At 38.6% G+C, this 22019-nt stretch overlaps 1 protein-coding gene across 4 annotated transcripts; it reads left to right on the top strand.

Annotated features, from left to right (window-relative positions):
- The first annotated feature begins 111 nt into the window (after positions 1-111).
- Positions 112-18631, top strand: inavab (innate immunity activator b). Of its 4 annotated transcripts, XM_044024939.1 has the most exons (11): positions 114-177; positions 294-404; positions 7587-7714; positions 10518-10651; positions 11822-11944; positions 12077-12308; positions 12485-12538; positions 13521-13818; positions 14370-14525; positions 14939-15641; positions 17032-18631. In XM_044024939.1, the coding sequence occupies exons 3-11, from the start codon at positions 7660-7662 to the stop codon at positions 17122-17124; spliced, it is 1848 nt and encodes a 615-aa protein (XP_043880874.1). In that variant the 5' UTR covers positions 114-177; positions 294-404; positions 7587-7659; the 3' UTR covers positions 17125-18631. The 4 variants fall into 4 exon arrangements, with proteins under 4 accessions (XP_043880873.1, XP_043880874.1, XP_043880875.1 ...); XM_044024938.1 differs by having other exon boundaries at positions 112-404; XM_044024940.1 differs by lacking the exons at positions 114-177; positions 294-404 and adding an exon at positions 5284-5369 and having other exon boundaries at positions 14373-14525.
- Positions 18632-22019: the final 3388 nt, after the last annotated feature.

The following is a 22019-nucleotide window of genomic DNA, read 5'->3' as shown; positions in this document are numbered from 1 at the left end:
GACCACTTTCATCAAAATAAGGACCCTCATTAAAACGCATTGGCCTCTTTAAACACTTGGTTTTGTGGGCCAATTCATTTTTCCGACGGTCAACGAAGGCATCACAACATTGCTTTACCTTTACTGAGCTGTTTAAGTAGCTTCTCAAGCAAAAGTTTCGTCTGGCGTGTAAAAAATGTGAGTTTTAATGATTGCGTTTCATCTCCTTCACTCGTTTACACCACAGAGACTCAACGCGAGGGTTTGTTGTCCCACGCCAGGTTTTTCTTCTAATTTTTTCTTTTTTATATCAGTGTATGAAGAAACAAACTTCCAGCTGAAATCTGGGAGAGTCAGTGGACCTCAGCCTCTGACTGTATGGATGCAGATGAGGCACGATGCTAGCTAGCTAAGTAGCTACCAAGGTAAGAGTAAAACAGAAATAGCGTCATAAGTTGTGTGATTCGTCAACTCTTAAAGTGCATGTGTGCACGGCATTGATTAAGTGCAGTCTGATTTGTTGCTCCCTTTAAATGTAATAACAGTAACCGAAGAGTGAAAGGTTTTGGCGTTTAAAAAAGCGAGTTTTTAAGTTAGCTGCAAGTTAGAGAGTTGAGGCCCTGCAGCTTTGAGAAGCTGGCTTGAGTGTGATGATGAAGAAAAATCACAGCAATACCTATTTCAGTCCCTGTTTCTGTAAATGTATTCGTTTTTATTCATGAGAGACATTTTCTTTCTGACATGAATAAAATGAAATGAATGTGTTGGCATAATGCCCATCATGTCAACATTGGCAGCTATTGTCTATCAACAAATAGATATCATACATTTATTTTTATAATATTATTTTTGCCATTTTTAATATTGGGTAAAGTCTATACACATTCTTGTTTTCAGAACAGACAGAGAATCAGAGAACAGAACTAGGATGGATCAAATTCAGTTTAGATTTAGAGAACACTGCAGGAAAAGCTACAAATAAAACAACTTGGACCACCAGACCTGCCAGTGATCAAATATCAGCTGTTTCCAGCTACTTGCTTTATTCAATTTGTGTTATACATAAGTCATTCCCAGAGATGGTTCGTTGGAGATATTATTTGGGACATTAAATACATTTAACATAAGATTTATTAAATAACACATGCTTGAAATTATATTTAGATTATATTTAGAGATATATATGTCAATTTTCTTGGTTACCCATTCAAAATATTAGGTATTAGGCAGTAAAACAGTCAGAAATGCTATATTGTGCAATTTGTATTTCTGAATTGGGTATGATAATTTGTCTAGTTGTCATTTATAAATAAACATGAAAGGAATAATGGTTGGACAGGGCGCAAGCATAGAATCTGGCAGGAGCCTATTCAGCCTATTGTTTTAGCCATTAGTCATATCACAGATTTTCCATTATGTGATAATACATTTTAGAGTCAATATCGTTGGACATAGTGCCAATATCATTGTCTATCATGCATCTCTACTACTTATGGGTAGTGTTTTCAATTTCTGCCAATAAATCCTACTAAACATTGTACACTGGACCATAACCTGTTTAATATTACTAGGTGGAAGGGGAAAAAAAGAAAACTGACAAACATATTGACCGAGAAAGAGGAAGAACAAATCAGCTGTATTATCAGCCATTGTCTGCCCTGATTTCTAAAGAGAAACTTCATCTATAGACAAGTCAATGTTGGTCAACCTCTATTTAAAAGTGTAACATAACATGTATAAAGATATCAGACTGATTCACCAGCAGATAATTAACATGTTTGGAACATCCACTTTCATCAAATGAGAGGAAATGTACTATTCAAGCTGTGTTGTTATGCATATTATACATTAGCACTGTTATCTGATCAAGGTTGAACTGTTGAATTAAGAAACTTGGTATTCATTTGGAGTTCAATAATCCCAGTAACTAGTTTGCAGTTTCTTTGCCATGAGAAATTTTACTTAACTTCATTATAAATTAATTTGGAGATCCTAAACTGACATACTAAATGTAATTGCTGACCAAATGTTATAAAATAATGCAATAGAAAAACCCTTCAAGGAATTTAGGCTCACACATTGTATTCATGGTAATGGCCTCAACAAAGAGCTTAAACGACCTGAAGCATATAATATACAGTCAGGAACGTTCTTGTTTTAAAGCTAAGTAAAAGCAGCTTTAGGGCTAAATGTGTCTTGTGTTGATGTGTTTCAGCTTGTTGAATCTCAACCACAGGCTAGGGCTTGGTTACAGTTCAGAATAACCCTTGATTTATACAGCGGTGAACTAACTTGTAATTCAACAATCCACATCAGACTCACCACTTCTGCCTGCATGCTCATTTAAGATGCGTGCAGTATTCATTTTGCTCCTTTATTACACTCAATTAGAGCCTTAAGCCTCAAGTAGTCAACAGGCAGTGAGAGGTGGGAGGGAGGCCAGCAGCTCGCTTTATTTGTACTTTAAAGCCTTACAATCTTGAGTACTGTTCAGCTTTATAGCACTTTATAAACACGCCTTGATTTAAGCACCATTATGGCAAAGTGACCCATTAGAACCTGGCAGAAGAAGCTGCTTGTAAAATATTTAGGGGAAATGTCTGATCCCCGGGCAGCTGATGGTTCCACACACTGGCAGCAGCAGTAGTCTGGCCCCACACTTATAAAAGGCTTCAAGAATATTTAAAGAATTTGTTGTGCCAGCTGTTGTGCGTTGCCCACACAAAGCCCTCTCTCTGTCTCACAGGGACTTAAGGTTTATATAAGCTACCAGTGTCATTCACCAACTGGTTACTTCCACACCAGATGAGTGTCTGTGTCATTCAGGAGTGCAAAGAGATGATGCTCACATCGAGCATGACACAAATCAAGAAGACAAGCAGCTAGCAGCATTGGGTCTTGTTAATTTTAAAATGTGTTTCAGCATTTCATAGCATTGTCTTATACCCCATTCCCACTGGTCGAACAAAACGTGTGTATTTCCAGTGAGAATGCATTTAATCGGCACTCCTTGCACGTTTGTTTTTATCAGGTTCAGCTCTGATTGGCATAAGTGGGAACATAAGACCTGAGTGAACATGCTAATTTATTCTTCATTGGCTACTCCCCCCCCCCATCTCATCCGTGACAAGCATGGGTGACACGGGGATGTAAAAAAACACCCCAGGCAGAATAGCCGCTGGATATGGGAATGGTGTTAATTGCCTTTTTTAGTTGCCTCACCCGGGTCTGAAAAGTGTGCTTTATTGTTTGGCGTAAGTGTTGGTGTAACCTCTTTCAAGGACGTTCCCATGCATGATTGCAAGAGTACATGGCTCCTTATATCTGATCTGCAGTTATCAAACAGTTTGGTATGCAGTCTGTTTACACAAGGCGCTGCTGCTGCTACAGCCAATGCTCTTTTATTCTATTAACCTTACAGGTGCTGGTTAGTGCTATCATTCCTCCTGACATTTCCTCACACCTACACTCGGTTTACTGTTAATTTGGAATAGCTAGCTTAAATGAATGTGGCTTATCACAATAGTTTAGATCCTAATACGCAGCCTGTTCTTCAAAATACTAGTCTGTGGATTGTTGTGCTCACTTATGGAAACTTTCTTAAACCTACCAGTTATAAATACTAACCCTAACCCCTACTGGCTGCTAACATATGCACTGATCCCATCATCAGTCCATTCATGAGTAATATCAGCCTACCATCCCATCTTTCTTGTTTCACTTTTTCCATTACACATTGGTTACTAAGGATCACTTTCATTATTGAATGAACAAATGATCACAAAAATAAATACACAATTTATGTAAATGGAAAAAAAATGTCATAGAGCATAGAAAGCCAGATATGTGCTTCAGGGCTGGGCCAAAAAAAGGGAGGTAGACTATACCAATTTCTATATACATTCAGATTTTACTGAATTGATACAGTAGCAAATGCTGTGATGGTAGTCCTGAGACGTAAACATCACCTAATAATTGATGTGACGTAAAGCCAATGAGTGGCACGTCCATCGCCCTTGCTGTTTAACTTTGTAGGAAATTCTGTATATGATATGGTCATTATTCAAAATTGTGTATTGCAAACTGTATCGTGGCCTATGTATTATGACATGAGTCATCAATTGAGTAAATATTACACAATTGTTACAGGTTAGTTAAATGTTGATTGACTACTGAATTGTCTGATTGTTGAGGCTCTACTTGTGTCTACATGCCTGGTATCTGTGAAGGCTTGTTCAAGCCTCACACTGTGAAGCCTAATTGGTGAAGTTACTGAACCAAATATCTTCTCCCTTTGTCCTGTAGCCTTCTTGGTGCCATGTCATCCGAGATGTGATTCTTGGCAGTCTGGGAGTGTCTGTGCACCCACATTCCTGGAAAGCCCAAAATGAATTTTGAGATTCAGAATGAATGTTAGCCATGCAGTCACAGAGAGCAGGTGCTGCCTCTGGATCTCTATAAATCAAGACTATCCCACGACCATGTGTTTCTTTCTTTTTAGATGAGGAAAAATGTCTGGCCATGAAAGGGCCATGGCATTGATTTTTATTTTGGGTGGGAAAAATAGTGAAGTTTCAGGCTATAGGAAAATCTTTGATCAAGTTGTCAAGTTCAAAACTGGTTTGTTGAATTTTCTCTCCCTTTAACCAGCCAGAAGATGGCAGTAGCCAGGCATTGGCCAGTTGTTTGATTTTAACACTGAGACCTGAACTATCACAGTGGTAAGCTCTGATTTATAGTGGTCATTTTGAGAAAGCAGTAGTACAAGATAAACGTGTCATAAACAATTAGTTTCAAAGTCATATCTGTAATTAGTGATGAGAGCTTGGCGGTTTCCTTTGTAATATTCATGTAATGTATCATTAATATTAGACTCTTAAAAAAATGTCACATGAACCTGCATCGACACATTTCATACGTCAGGAGTAAACAAGATTGTTTGATTTAATTAATCTGTGTACTTAATTGTTTGGACTATGAAATGTCAGAGCATTGTTTAAGATGCCCATTTTATTGAGCAGAAGGTGATGTCTTCAAACAGCTTGTTTGCGGCTTCACCACTTTGTCTTTTTATAAGGCATTAGTGCTTTTGGTAATGAGGTCGCCACCGCCCATCTGTTTACTTTGTGGACTGATAAGTGACTTAAGTAAAGCATAATTTCTCAGTGTCTTGGTCATTGTTGTTGACACAGTTTCAAACTCAGATGGGAGTGCTGAGTTATATGATCCTAACTCCAGTGTTGTCCAGCCCTCTGTACGAGGCCACTCCTCTTCTTCACAGCAGGCAGCGCTCCTCTGTGGGCGAGTCTCAGTTGTGCTTGTACCTTTTTCAATCACGTTGGGAATTCTAAGGGACGCGTCTCAGTTTCACAGTTTTCCCTAAGTTTGAAGTAAGTAGAATTTCCATGCAAGGCCTTTTAAATTTAGTTAGCTGATCCAAATCTTTTTTGATTGGATTGTCTCTCATGGTGTGAATATTACTGAGACTGAGATTTGTGATTTTAGACAGAATATGTCAATGTGGTGGTGGTTGTATTTCCTCTGTGGTACTTAAATTTTAGGCAGAAAATGTCTGTCTATAGTAGTTTTTCTTGTCCAGTACATTTGTTTTACCTGTTCCTACTATTTATATTTGAGTTTCCATTCTAAGAGTGGATTTAATATTCTACTCAAAAATGTTAACTGGCTAAAAAAGGAAAATGTGTGGAAAAGAAAAGTTTTGACACAGATAAAATATATGTGAAATGTCAGAAATGTGGTGCAGACAGCTTGGTACTCTGGTTTTAATTGCTTCACATCTACTATACATCAAATTACTGTAGTAGTTTTATTTCCCTCCTTTTAATGAATCAGATGTGTTGGAGGATTAACGGTCTACAGGCTTTCGCACAATACAGGCTAAAGCACAATAGGGAAACATTGTCTAAATTGGAAACTACAGAATGTCCCCCTATGAAAGGTACAATATCATATGTGTCATTTGTAGCTCAGAATTAATTAGTTGGTCAATTGGTCAGTCACTCAACAGGACTGACACTAAAATCCATCACTATATTATTAATTGCTTCATAGTGTTTTTATATATGTATTTTGTCTAAAGGAAAAATATATGAACCTTTTCTGATCTGAGTTTTTCTCTGTGTTGTGTCTTTGAAGGATCTTTGGATTTTAGGTTGTCTGTCAGTTTAAAAACATGACAGTGAATATGTTTGTCAGACATAATTAATCAAAATCAAAAAAGAATTATTAATTGATACTTGTTTAAGAAAGTATTGTTAGCCACAACCCCATTTTGATTTCTGCTATTGGGAGCCTCCCATAATAACTGCTGGTTAAAGGTTTTGTGCTAACATTATTTTTACCTACAGGTTGAACTGCTTGATGGTGATGGTTTTGTTTTTATTTGCTATTCATAAAAAAGGATTTGTCTTTATTTTGTTAAGACGGCACTTTCGGTGGGAGGGATGAAGTCGCCAGTCTCGGTCACATGAGATGCGTCATGCTTGTGTTATATTCAGGATTATAGTGATCCTGGAAAACACTATGTAGCTCAGACAACATTGCAGGAGAATCACCTCCTCTATGTCATTGCTCATAACTTGACCTCATCTATTTCTTCCTCATAACTGGTGCGACACTTCCTACTGCTAGTTGAGTGAACTTCCTGTGCGTTGGAATGCAACCTCTGCCACATTCCTGTGTTCTCATAGTTAATAATCAAACCAGCGAGCCTCACACTTATAATTTGGCTCTGGCTCTAGCTCTAGCTATGTCTCATGTGTCCGAAATCCCTTATCAGAAGGAGGTAATGGTCATCATGACGTTGAAGACTAATAAAATTGGGCATCATAGGAAACACCTCAGACTTGGCTACAGTTTTGTGTACTCATGCTGTTGTAGACATGATTACACCTGACTATGTTGTGTCAAGTAGGTGTGTCACACCTGAATCATTGAAACAGGTCACAAGATTAAGTCATAGGCAGACTTTAAAAAGGAAAAAAAAACATGTGCTGTTTAATCATATTATAACAGGTGTTCATTAAAGCGTCATGAGTTTGTAATTTGTTTGTGAAACACTTCATTATATTATTTGTTCAATAAGTGTATTTGTTTTTAAAAGTCCGGAAGAAATTGCGAAAGCTGGCTTCACTACAAATGATACAATATCCCACCTCTTTCCACCTGCTCTCTTATGAAAGCTCTACCTTCAAAACACAAAATATACTCGAGTGGAAGAGAGAGCACTGTGAGGACCGATACTATGACTACATTTCTACAAATGAGTTATAAAATGGTTTAGAATTTAATAACGGACTACAGCTTCCTTCCCCTGTGAATGGACTCTCTGAAGCTGCAATTTTAACACTCCTGCTTTCGGGACTATTTTAGTTTGGTCTTTTGGAACGTTGCTGTCTACAATAGTTTGGGCAAATGAAGGAAAGTAGTATTAAAGGGCTTTGGTCTTCTTTGGGTGCATATTGATACTCTCAATTGGATAAGTCATACTAAACACTAAGGTGGCCACCACATAATTAATCTGTACATCTGTAAAATTCATGTTGATGTTGATGTGAAAAAAATAATCGTTTAATATTATTGTACAGGACATGATGAGCATCAGCACTACCCCCCGTCACCACCACTGAAGATCAGCCTACAGAAAGTTGAGCTGCGGACATGGAAGGCAATGGAGAGATCAGTGACACTGATAGTGGCATCATCCTTCATTCAGGTAAAAGGCTTCAAGTTTAACACTCTGCCTTTTTTTTCTATGTCAAAGGTGTATTTGTCTTAATGAGCGCACATTCATCTTGGCATTCGCTCAGCTTATCTCACCGAAACTTGAGTTACACTTGGCATTTCAAAACATTCTTTTACTCACTACAGTAACACTTTGATGGAGCAGATATGCAAGACAAAATGGGTGTATTCATTATGCCTGTAGTTCACTGCAGTTAGATGTTTGTCTGCGTTATATGTTGAGCATTAAGAATCTAAATCAGCCAACAATGCTGAGCAGAATTAGACTTAAATATTAGTAGAAAACAACATTGGCAAAATGTATTCAAGGGAGCATGGCACATTTATTGGATTGCTGTTGTATAAACATATAGTGGATTTGGATCTAAGATTCAGTATTTGCTCATAGAAACATTGCAGATTTCTTTTCCTTTTATGAACAATTTATTAAATGATACATACTGTATAAAATGAAGTTGTGATTCCTTTATCAAACAGATGTCTCTTGGAAATGGCTGGTTACCTATTCAAAATAATCCAAATTAATCAAAATGGTAGTATAAATAGTCTGTAATGTGTAAAATTGTACACTTGTCATCTTCAAGTGTGGGTCCCGAAATAAAACGTTTGGGAAACACTGATCAACCCACACAAAGAAAACAAAAGACTAAGATTTTGTTTTCAAAATCGCGACACTTCTGTGGAGGATAAAGTGGTAGAAAATGGATGGGATGGAGGCTTAAATCAGTGTTGAAATCCAGCAGCACAGACAGTATTGCATTACAATTAATGATAATCGTAACACAACACCAGCTTTTCATGTCACACAGAAGACAAATAAGATGTCTCTTATTGTGTCTAAACATTGATGTAATTATTTTTACTTTATATGAGACTATACTATACTATACTGCCTTGGGTGTTTTTGTAAACACAATGCGATTGTTTGCGTGGACTGTTATTAAAAGCTGTTTTCGATGGTAGGTGCAGTTATCCATCTTATGACTCTTTACTTAACTATTTGATATGTTTTATTTCAAATACATGCATTTCAAAGTCTCTATCTTTAAGATTTATTTATATCTACCCTGCTACACCAGATCCCATCTAAATGTTTCACGCACTTGTGCTCCACCAAGATTTTTAGCAAATGACATCCTTCATGAGCGTAACACAGTCTTGAAGTAAACAAGTACTGCTTTAATTGTGTTAGGAGCAGTCATGCCCTTGATTACATAATCAACATGCTTAAATCAACTCTGTACTCCACTCACACCACATTTGATTTAGGGAGTTAGTAAGCTCAAAACATGTGTCCTCTCCTCTTTGTTTAAGAGAACTAGGTGTCATGTGAAAACCAAAATTCATGTGGTCAACTGTGACATGCTGCCAAATTAGTCACTGTAATCTGCACCACATGAGGACACAACAAAATATTTTTGAAAAAGTGATGGGTTGATGCGGTGGACTTAAAATGTGATAAAACAAATCAACCAGATGAAACATTTGGGAGAAAATTCCAAAAAACATACAAAGATGACTGAAAATATTACTGTAAATTATAATTAAACTGGGTGCATTGTTCTGGGATTTTATTTAGGGCTTGCCACATTCAAATTCATTAAAACCAGTCACTAAACAATGTTTGTCTGCATTATTCCCTCTGTCCTATTAGCTAACAATACCATAAAATCAACAGGAACCTTTGGTCGTCTTGTTTTTGCTACACCCACTCATGTCTACTCATTAGTTATGGCTGCTTGGACATTCCTTTTGCCTTAATTGAACCATGTGACGTCTGCCCTATACAATGAGAAAGTGTCCATGGGCAAAGAATAGGCCAATTGTGTGTGTAGGAAACAGTTCTGTGCTCCATTGTTGTCCTGTCACACTTCGTTCCTGTCGCACCTCCGTGGTTTGTCAGTACCTGCAGGGATTCTGTTAATAATCTCTGAAGGTATGTGGCGCGCCGAATATTTTGCCTGAAGTCACTCCCACAGCTCTGAGACTAATCTTGATGTCATTAATCACCAAGACAGCAGACAGCACAAGTCAACCACCCGCACATTGTTTATAGTTTCCTAAATCTTGAGACATTCTGCAGTATCTGTGTCAAGAACGCTGTGACAACAAAAACTGCTGTCCTCTCTGTCTGAATTTAACATTTGAGCATTAGCAGTTAATCAGATTATACCGGAAACCTACTTGGTGATTTAAGCAAATATATTGAACTCATGGGGTAAACATATACTATTGGTATAATTACAAGAAATATAAGGCAATATAAGATACAATTTAGACTTAAGAAGATGGCTAACAACAATTCCTTAAGAACGTCACTGGAATGACACTGAACCCTTCATGTATCGGTCAAGCACATTGTGTTTCAAACTTTACTAATCTTGTATCCAAGGATGTGAAGTGAGTTGTCAGTACATATCAGAAACAATCGTTAACACAGTATAATGGAGTGGAATTTAACAAGAACAAAATCATCAGTCTCTAAAAAAAACAATCACAGTTAAATCCACTCCCATATTTCACCACAACCTAAAACTAATGATGATGAATTTTCTTCTTTGCTCTGTTAAGTCTTTTTGTTCTTGTGGGAACTTGAATGTGCAACTTCAGCTTTACATTGTGGTTTTACTTTGTTTTGGCTTTAATTAGTCACCTCTCTCTTCATTTTCTACCGACCAATGTGTCAAGCACTAAAAAAGTGATATGCTACACTTGCAGTTAAATCACATAATCTCAAATAAGTGCATTTGCTTCTTACCTGTTGACTGACACAGGCTCTGACAGCCCAACGACGCATACTAAGGATGTGACCACCCACACGAGGGCCATGAAGCTCAAACACCAGGCTCTCCAAGACCGACTGGAGCTCTGCATACTGGAGCTGAAGAAAGTCTGCATCCGTGAAGCTGTAAGTGGTTTTAATCTACTTTATGAATCATGAGACTGAAAACTAATTTGTCTGCATTAAAAGTTAGGTTGAATATCTTCCTCATTTTCATTATAGTCTACATGTATTATAATCTTTAAGAGTTATAGATCTAGTTATAACAAAACCCCACACAGTTGTCATGTTCATTAGATTCTCTTTTACAAGGTCATGCACCCTCTTACCATAATGCTCTATCAACATGGCCTTGATATCATGGTGGTTGACTCCACAGGAGCTCCACTGAGAGGAAATTAAAAGGCTTCTTCTCCTTTGTATTGTGATTAGTGGTAAAAGCCAGAACAATAGTGTGACAAACACTCCCTTTTCTTTTCAGATACATTGTGTAGACCATGAAATTTTCTGCTGTATTTTGCTGATTCAATTGGCCATACTAATTTAAATGTTCCCGTAACTAATTTGGATAGACATCTGCCACATGAAACCACCCTTTCCTTTTGCTGTGAGCTATCAGATAAAGATAAAAGATGAAAGACAAGTCATTTCAAAACTGGACACATGCTGGGCTTTAGGAGTGTTGCTGTAAGTGTCTACGTAATTGCTCCAGGGTAAAATCCCAGGACTGATCATTCTTCCCGGTTGACACTGGGCTGGGCACTCCTGTTGGGACACGCTTAGGTGAACTAATAGCAGGCATGATGATGCGTCTCCCTTCTCTCTGTGACAAAAGAACAAGTTATCTCAGTGGCCACTTGTTTGGTTTTGTCTTTAAAGGTGGCTCTGTATGAGTGACTCAAAGTAGCAGTGTGTGATGACTGTTCTCTAATGAAATCAGTAACTATGTGTTGTCATTCTCAGAGTTCATTTGGATATAGATATGCTTTGCAGTGAGAAAGTGAGACCAAAAGAATGTGTTGTTGAAAGGAAATCTCACAGCGTTGTGCAACAGATTCCCTGAACTTCTATGCCTCAACATGTAAAGAGGAAAGATACTGTATCTTTACATCATTTCCAAACAGACGTGTTTGAATAAGCTATCTGAACAGACATGCATGTCTTTATTTGAACAAATAAGCTGAAAGTATCCATCCGTGTTGATTTGTATCTTAATCTTGATAAACAGTGTGATCTGTCTTCAAAAAAGTACTAATTCATGTTCAAACATTGCTTTGAATTGTCTTCCTTGTTCAGGAGTTGACAGGACGCTTGTCAGATGATTACCCTCTCCTGCCGGGAGAGAAACCTCCACAGATTCGCAGACGAATTGGAGCTGCCTTTAAACTAGACGCACAAAGCTTCCCTCAGGGAACAGAGGTACAAGAAGCAGTTTGAGACTTGAAGACAGAATATTATTTTCAAATAATGTATATAGCTCAAGGATGTCAAATGTTTCAAGAGTCATTCCTTTTTCTCTCTCTCTTCCCCCATGTCACAAACATTTTCCAGGAGTCAGAACTGAGTTTAGTGGATGCTGAGTTGGCTCTTCAGATGAAAATATACGAGGCAGCACGAAAGCTCTACCAGGAGGATCACCTGAGTAAGGCTGTTAAAAAGAGTCGTTTACAGCAGTGCAAGAGAGAGGACAGGAAACTGAAGCAGCTGCAAGAGACGTCCTTTCAGCTGCGCCTCAAGCACGGACGATCATCGCCACTCCCTGCTTTTAATATTGCACAACAAGGTGAGAGCCACATGGCCTCCACCGTATTTCATAGTCTATGTGTCAGGAATCGATCGATTTTAATATCTTGATATAGCTGGCCTTGACTTTCCATAGGTTTGTAGGAGTGTGTGATTTTATAGTTTGAATGTAAATTCTGTATAAATCTAAATGTTTTGTCTGTATCTGGTTTTCAGATGTGGGTACGTCTGATGACAGCTCCCTGTCTGATTCTGTGGTTCAAGATGAAGGTAAGACTTTATTGTTTGTTTCAACATGACAGCAGATCTGTTTGCACATGAGGGTTAATAAAGCCGATTTTATGATGTTTGAAAGCTGGACATTGTTTGTTGTGTGACCAGTTAACCCTAAATCTTGTAGCAATGTGAGCAGAGTCCAGTTTTAGTCCTTATTTAGACCTGGATTCAGCATGTGTCCTGACAGAGCTGATCACAAGTGAGCAGGTCTAAGATCACACACAGCTTTATACTCTTGAATGTGTGATGACTTTCGATTAGGGCTGTCAATAGATTCAAAAAATAATAATGATGCCGATTAAATGTTTGCTTTTCTTCTAATGACTAAATTAATGAGTAATCGGACAGTGTGCATTTCGGACACCATTGTTTAATTGTATCTTTCTTTTTAAACAGAACCACACATGGAACTATGTGATTTCAAAGAGACTCGGGCCTATCATGTGCCAACCAGGTCATCTTAAAATAAAGGCTCAACTTTGAAGTGTGGTTGTATGAGTACTGAAACGGAGTCTGAGCTGGTTGCTCTCTGTGCAAAAACCAGCCACAAATGAGCACTCCCTCTCTCAGGGAAAACATGGCTGCCAGCACCTGCCATTTAACAAAGGGTTTCAGCTAACAAAATCTGTGCCAGCTCCGGTGTCTGTTGTCTCCGCTGCCACTTTGCAATCTGCTTACTCACCCACACTAAAGTCCACAGAGAAAATTGTTCAGTTCAGTTTGTGACTGTGGTGTTTGAAATCTCTTATTCAGATTTACCTTAGAGATAAAGCACAGCAACTGTCATGTCACAGCAAGTTTAAAACACTGATTTTTTCCTCTCTGTACTCTCTGTGGTTTTAAAGGTGTCTCTTACAACCACACTTCTAAAAACCTGACTGTTCCCTTTAATACCAGGTCTGAATCTTAATGAAAGAAAAAGAAAAGGCAACACTAAATAAATATAACATACATTGCAAAATGTCTATTTTTTCAGAAGTGACAAGCCAGTCATCGCAGCCATCCTCAGGTCTTCCCTATCCAGCAGAGACAGATGCTCCTCAGCCCCCTGAGTCCTCACACTTGTCTGTAGACGGCTCCTCTACACCTGTGGATCAACATTCTCTGCTGCTGACACCTAATAAATCTCCTCACCTGAGCTTTGACTCTTTGCTGAGTTTAAACTCAAGCCCAGTATATGACCCTCCTCCCATCCAACACTCCCCGTGGACTGAGTCCAGCCTGGACCAACCTTACCAGAAGAGCAAGAAGTCTCGCTCTTCCACCAAGACAAGGTAAGACTGGCCATCCATGTTATCGCCTTTCCTGCTCATCAAGTTTTCAGAATTAAAGGAGTCCTGTGACCTATTGGAGCATAGTAGCCTGTGTGAAATGCAATGTCAACATTAACAAGCTTGAGCTGAAAGGATGCTGGTGGGATTATTTAGAAAAACTGGAGGAAGAGGAAGAAGACAATGGAATATGGAAGTCAAAAAAGTAGAACTTGTTTTATGATAAGTTCATATTTATTTCCAGTTTCAATTTCCTATTACTTTTATTGTACCTGCCTTATCACTGTGTAGATGTCAGTATTGGTATTGATGAATGTGCAACACTGCCATCTGCTTTAGCACTGGTGCTACTGCAGTCAGTGTGTAGTCTTATACATTTACAGTGACAGCTTCACACAGAGATGTAATTCATGCTTTATTGTAGTGACTGTAGTATACAAGAGGCAAAATTATACAATTTTCAAGTATATTATTAATACTTGTTATTAATACAATGTTTAGTTGTGTTTATTTTCTAAAACATATGTCTTGTTCTTCTCCTTTTGTGTTTTCAGCAGTCCGGCCAAAAGCGAACTGCTGCCACCTTTAGAGGCTTGTTTACCACAGTCTGCTCTGCCAGTGCAACTCTCCCATCTAAAGCTGAGCCGCACCCTCTCCAGCAGCACTCCCTCCACACCAGAGATGCGCGTGCACCGGCAGCTCTCCCTCAGGTAGCTGCACCTACACATCACGTCCTAGTACTTGTGAATTAGTCACAGTGATATCATTCCTCCATCTCACCCTCTTTCCTGAAGCACATAAATGTTTGTGTACCTTTTAACGATGACCTGTGTTCTTCAGTAGTAGTCTACTGAGGATGTCATGTGTAATTGATGTAATTCTAAATGTCAGTTATATTCTAAATGTTTGTCTGACACTTAAGATGGCTATCTGCTCTGTACTCAGCAGGAGTTGATGTCCCAGCTTTTAATCAAAAGCTATGCTGTCATAATAAAAAAGTAATATAGTGAAGAGGCTGGCAAGATGTAATGCTTTTAAAACTTCGTTTTAAATCTAGAATATATTGGATCTAAATATTTAGAAGTTGTGCAGCTTTCTTATAACATTGTTCTGATTTGCACAGGTTGTCCAATCCTGAATCTCCATTTGAAAAGGAACGCGGTCGCACCAGAGGTCCAAGACGACGCCTGACAGAATATACAATAGCGTTACCAGAGACCACTCCCCCCTCAGTGAAGTATGGAAGCCATGCAAGCTCTGACGACAGTAACTCCGAACATTCCTTCGCATCTTACAATAGCTCCCCGTGTAAGGATTTCCCCTGTGATATGCCCAAACAGTACCGGCCTTCATTACCGTATTGTAGCCCGGTTACCAGCTTTGGACCTCAAGGCTTCTCACGCACTGCTTTTTATCATAATCCCAGACTCCAGTCCAGCCCCACTGTTCACAAAGCCTATTACAATGAAATGGTCTACTCGCCTGATGCAGACCTAGCAAGGAACTATTACTCCCCGCAAGCTTCCTGTCCATCTGGTAGATATGATTATTGGTATAAAGACCCTGCTGTGTCCCACCAGAGAGCTCAGAGGCCTTTACCTCCTGACGTCAGACTCTCGCCCTCACCTGCTCAATGGGACCACCCACACTACTGCCCCAGTGGTGTCCCCCGGCAAGTGGTGAATGAACAGCTCAAGTCGTGGCATCGGCGCAGTCAGCTGAAATCCCCCAGATCTCGATCTCTTGACCGCCAGGGAGCAGTCCGAATGAAAAACATGCCACTGCGGGAGTCGCCCTGTCACCAAAGTCAAAAGTACCATGAACAGGTAAGAACACTGAAGTTTTCTCTACGCCTCCCAGCTTTTCAGCAAAGACATAACCAACAATTTGTCAGCCTAAAAGATAGTTAAGTGGGAGAATTTAATATTGGGACAATATTACTTTTGTGAGCATGCTCTTCAAAACTTCCTTAAGAAAATACAGTAATAGTGAGAAGGATTTTAGTATAAAGAAATGTGTCTGCTGGTCTGTCTCTCTTAAGCTCTTTGACTGAATTCTTTGGCCCAGTCTTTATCAGCAGCTGCCATAGCAACCAATGTTGCAGCTCAAGCCCTGAGCATGGAGTAGAGGTCAGGATATGATAAACTGAGGCTCCAGTTACTTAACAACTGGTGTGTCCCAGTGTCTCAAGGCAAATTAGTTTCACAAGTCAAGTCTCAAGTGCACATTTGCCTGATTGGCTTTCAATAGCACAGAATGAGCCTCTTACAGTATATTTATATCAGAAGCCACGATTTTGAACCACCATGTTTTTATAGTAGCCTACAATGGACAATCTATACCTCTTTTGAGTTTTGAAGGCTACATAGTTTCTCCAACACATTTTGAAGGGACGGGAAAGGTGAGGGATATTCAGCTGCAACATACAACTCCCCAAATTGATGTTTTTAAAATTCTACACACTGTAGACTTTGGTACTTTGGGTTAAGGATAGCTGCCATTGGGTTAAGGATAGCTGCCATTTCTTGTTCTGAATACATTGCAGAATGGAATGTGGGTCAATACACAATGAACCTAGTGGAGTGAAGTGTAGTAAATGTAATGTCGTGCAATGTTTAGTATGATTTGGCCACGAAGGAATGTCTGCTTGTTGTGTCTACTCTGTTCTCCTCAGTGCGTTGCAGTTTAGTAAAAATGTGTCTGCTAAAGAAAAATCTGTTTTTCATTGAAATTATAGATTGTGATGAAAGTTGTAGATTAGAATTAATGATTACCTGATGTGTGTTACTTAAGTATTGTAAGTGTTTGTTTGTGTTGATGCACTGTGTTATGACTTTAAATTGATAACCGCAGTACTGCAGTTTATGGGGTATACTGTAGCTTTAACATGACTGCAGTACAAGTACAACACAGTTCAAATAATACTTCTATATCTTTCTTTGTTTGTATAAACATGTAAACATGTTTTCCCTGTCTGTTATTTTTATTTTTATTTTATTTTTGTTATTTCTATTTTTATTATTTTTAAACACTAAATATCCCAAAATAGCCACAGTGGAGGCTGCTGATACCTTCACCTAATGTGTCGATGAACATGAATAAAAAAAGTGGTAGATAAATTTGCGCATTATCAAATTAGCTGTGTGTGTTTACCTGTTTTTACCTATTGTTTGAATTACAACTGAAAGTTTTTTTGTGTCCTGTTGCTGATTATAGGTAATCCAAAGACGGCCTCACCAGAGAAGTACAGATGATACGCAAGATCACTGGGTGGTAGACGACGGCTCTCACTACATAAGTCAAGTTTAAAGACATGAAAGTCGAAAACACCAAACATGAACATGGATCATTTTCTAACAGACCAAAACAAAGTAGTCAGAAAATGACAGTGGATTATTTGTTTTTACCCATCATGAAATCTTTGTACTTGCTAGTCTGCATTTGGGCGTACAGTTGGGAGGATGAAATTAATTCCAAAACAATAACACCACAAACTATGGCCTCTCACGTTACTACAACTTGAACCAACACCTCTCTGACACACACTGATTAAATCTAATTGCAGAGCTGTGTTTTTTTTTTTACTCTAAACTGTGTGTTGTTTTTAATCCACTTTGTGTTTGTTATACTGTAATATCCTTCGTGTCAAACCATCCCAGAGCTTCTGCACTGAGACAAACAGGGTCGTTTTCATGTGTGAATGAATCACTAATGAAATCAAACTGGTTGACAACGGCACAAGCTGGTACACAGCAGAGATAGCCACTAAATTTGCTCATTGTATTATGAGAAATGTGAATGTTTTTGTAAAAACAAATAACGTCATGTAGGCCATACTGCTGGTGTTGAACTCAGATTAATAATGACGTCTTTTAAACATGTTAAATGTAAACTGCCAAGTTATACTTTATGTGGAGAGTGAGATATTCACTCTTCACTTTGTTACATTGAGTGCAAAGTTCTCCTTTAAATATTCGTATGAAGGAAACAAATCCATTGTAAAATCATTTAAAACAGCATAATTTTCCCTTTTTAAGTACATTTTATTTGTAATCATGCCTTCATTTAGTCACCCTGTTAATGAACTTGAGCTGCTTACTGTATATTTTCTTTCCAGATTTGTGTACTTTTGTAAAAACAGTCATGTTTTTTATACGTTGCCATGCCTGTGGCTGTTAACTTGAATTTTTAACTGATTAAATCAACTAGTTGAAACTATTAACACACAAAAAAAGTAGCAAATGAAGATTAAAAGTAGCGTATTGCTTGGCAGCTGAAGATGTGTCACTGAGCTTTGACCTTATATTCTTTTGACACAGCAGATCACTTTCCACTAGTTGTTGTTTTTTTATCGCGCCAAATGTAATTTAGTGTGAATGGTACTCAAAATGCTGCCAATGTGCGTCAGCGTTTCGCAACCAAACAGGATTTTATTGTTGGTCATTTATGAATTAGACCTAATACATATACACATTAAGCCACAGCACAACACTGACTGCTCTCCCTCTGTGATCTATTTATGTGTTAATTTATTGTGATTTACACCATAGGGCTCATGGAAAGTCAGACTTGAAATGAAAGAAAACTTTGGTAGAGTTTGTGTGACCCAGCAGCGGAAAAGACTGTGTTTAGTAATGACTAATGAAAGATGCAAGACCACAATCATGTTACCTTGTGTGCAGTGTGCCTTTTTTTTACTGTCTTCTATTTATCAATAACAGTAGTTTTAAATTGACCTAATAATGTGTTACTTTGCTGTATAAAAAATCTGTGAAATGTTTTTCCTGTGGAAGTAAATAAAGAGTAATGTTGTTTATTGTTGACTTTCATTTGCTTATGTCAGGGAATTCACACCTACATTTCAAGCCACAAGTGACTTGGCAAATATGAGATCAGTAACCACAAAACCAAAGTCACAACCAAGTTTAATTTAAATATTTATCACGGCTAAATAAGACAAACTGACCAAACAAAAAGTAACATGCGGCTTTAAACGCTTAACTCGGTGCATCACTGGAGACCAGTAAAAAGCGTGCACCCACAAGTATTCTTACCAGAAAAAAATAGGTAAGTTAAAGTCTTAAGGTAGTCTTAAATATCAATTAATTTTCTCATATAAAATGTACTTAAGTTTTAGAAGCAAAAGTATTAAATAAGTAATAACCATGGTTAGATCAGAGGTAGAGCGAGTTCACGCTTGTTTGATTCCCAACTCCACTAGTCTGTGTCCTAGGACAAGACACTTCCCTACGTTGCTCCTGACAGCTGTGCAGAGAGTGTGTCAATGGCTATAAATTGAAACGTCATCATCATCATCTTTTTCACGAAAACTGAGTGTTAGTGCGATCAATGAATTGTGCAGGAATTATTAACACACATCACATTTTGTCCTCAATAGCCACACAGCAGGCTTCGCCCACAGACAACGCCCTCTCCTTCCTTATGCAGGTTACCGTGGCGACCACGGTAGTAGTCAAAAGTATGTTTTGTAAGAACAGCATGCAGCAGGTTTCCACATCGTCTCTATTCTTTTTCATCTTCTTTTTAGGGCCACAATGATAACCTGCAAAGCCAGTCAGGTACACCTTCAATAATAACAACCATTGTTTCATTTACATGAAGCTTTCATGGTTCGGTCAACATTTGCATCTGACTTAAGAAATTATTGGTGACCTCTTTCTAGCGCCACAAAAAAGGCCATTGTCAGAGGTCAGGGCCAAAGGCATAAGTGGGGGCCCTATGACCACCAGGGGGCCCCCTAGTGCATTTCATTATCTTCATTATTATTATTTTATTGTTTGTGCAATATGAAATTACCCAAGCCAATGCATGGCAGTGTGTAAAACATAGTCGGTTAGATAATTTTTATTTATTTTTTATTTAACCTTTATTTTTTTCACAAGGGTGACCCAGAAAGGCAGCAGCACACATCATTGTTAATACAAAACAGAGACAGTTACAAAACAAACATTGAATATATTATACATGGAGTAGCGATTCCTACTCCCTTAGAGCTTCGATAGTGACAACCGTGTTTCCACCGAGTGGAGCGCTTCGGATTTGGCGACAGAAAAGTGTCACTCCCTTCAACGCCTGCAGTCTATTCTCATACAGAGCTTGACGACTTGTTAAAGATAAACAGCCACAGACCGAGCAGGAAAAACAATTTAGCTGCTGGATGTCCTCCATTGGCCACACCCTGCCTACCATGTAAAGGTACTCTCAGTTGAAATGCAAGTCTGACCGAGGGCTTTATTGTTCCAAACCATACCGTACTGTACTAAACCTAACTGCATCATTGCTTGTAACTGATGAAAGAGAAGCATTAAAAATGTCTCAGAAATCTGTATGGAGGTAAAAAAGTTAAGAGGGAAAAGGCGACAAATGAAGGCAAAATAAAAGTATGAGTGACTGAATTCCCGCAGAAGTATCATGTAATTTACTGCTTTATTACTGGTGTTGATAAAGGGCCACTAAAGCCCCTTTTCCATATGGTCCCAGCTTGCCTCGCCTCAGCACGGCGTGGTTCAGGCTGGTTTTCCACCACAAAATAGAAACTATTCAACATGGGCGGAGTCATCACTGCACGGCTGCATGAAACTGCCATGACTTCGTTTTACACGCAACACACACACGAGTGACTGGTAAAGCAGTTGTTTTCAGTGTAGCTGAATCATTAGAATCAGTTAATTAAAACTATTTGTTCAGTACTTCCTGCATGACAGGAGCACAGACTCCATCTGACACAGTCACTAGACTTAAATACAGCAGCTGGGTTTGTGATCCCGCTCCCCGCTCGCGATCAGCAGTGTTGTCACTAAATACACCATCTCCTATTGAGATTTTAGACATTTCTCTGGTAATTGTTGGAGATTAACCCACATTTTTAGGATTGTTAAGTCTTTTTAACTGATATACAGTTCGGCTTGATTCTTGTGTCGGATGTCTCTTGCTGTGATGACACTCTGATCAATCAGGCAGTCTGGCGACATCAATCATAGTATCGCCTCAGCTCATTTAGGACCTCGCCAGAGCAGATACTAAAAAAGGTACCAGGTACCAGTTACTGTGCTAGTGGAAAAGCAAAATAACTGTGCCGTGCCGAGGCGAGGCAACGGTGGAAACGTGCCAAAAGTAAAATCTTGGACCCCAGGAAGTCTCATGCTGGCCCTGGTCATTGCAGTCCTAGCTTATTTTTGTAATTTTTGTAACTTCCTTTTGAGAGGTACTAGTTAATGATTATTAATATTGTGTTATTTTTTGTTCATTTGAATATCTAATACGTTAAGTCATCAATAATCTTAATAAAGTAAACAGTATCAGTGGAATGTTTCTAGTAAAATGAGCACTGAAGATAATTGTTCACAAAGGAAGTCAGTCTTCTTTTTTTTAGGTCAGTATGACACACACCACCCCCACCTGAGGCTCCGCCCACTGGCCTAACACCTGCTTTGCCTGACACAAATCAGGACAGTTATAAAACTGAAGGGGTCATAGAGATGAAAGTTTTGAAGCATGACTGTAAAATACAGTAAAATAAAAAAGATGGATTTAAACTGATTGAGGACTGACAACTTGAGAGCTCACTCACACCATGTGTGTCTATGGGAATTTCGGTCAGCATTCTCTCTATAATATGGAGAGAATGCTAGAATCATATTATGATTTACAGAATAACATTAATTCAAATGTCTGTGAAGGGCAGGGCATTTAAGGGTCCTTAAATATTCAATTACGTAATATAATATGAACGTGTTTGATAGCTTGCCCTTTTATCTCCTCTTTCGCGTCAAATACCGAGTGGTTCCACAAATATGACGTTTTCTGTCGCTGATGAAGATGACGCGTGCTAAGTATCAATCTTGTGCGCGCGCGCGTGTTGTTTGTGAGGTGGGCAGTCGTGTCCATTACAGGTTAGACTAGATGATGATGCTTGCGGCTTCCTTTGTCCCATGCAGTTACACATGTACACCACGAGATGGCACACAACATAGCTTCATTGTTTAAAAAAGGTACAAAAAAGTGCCGTGCGTGTTGATATAAGATCACTAATAATACAGGGAGAGCTATCCTTCTCTATATTCTTAATTTTTAACCTAAAAAAGCAAAGCAAATGTAGGTCACCAATATAAATTAATGTGACTGAATGCTTTTATTTTGAAAGGAACATAGATTAGGTTTACGGAAAATAGCTCAACTTCCGG

This window comes from Solea senegalensis, linkage group LG4, assembly GCF_019176455.1.
Source record: "Solea senegalensis isolate Sse05_10M linkage group LG4, IFAPA_SoseM_1, whole genome shotgun sequence".
NCBI lineage: Eukaryota > Metazoa > Chordata > Actinopteri > Pleuronectiformes > Soleidae > Solea > Solea senegalensis.
The sequence above is the reverse complement of the archived record's forward strand: the minus strand, read 5'-3'. Positions and strand labels throughout refer to the sequence as shown.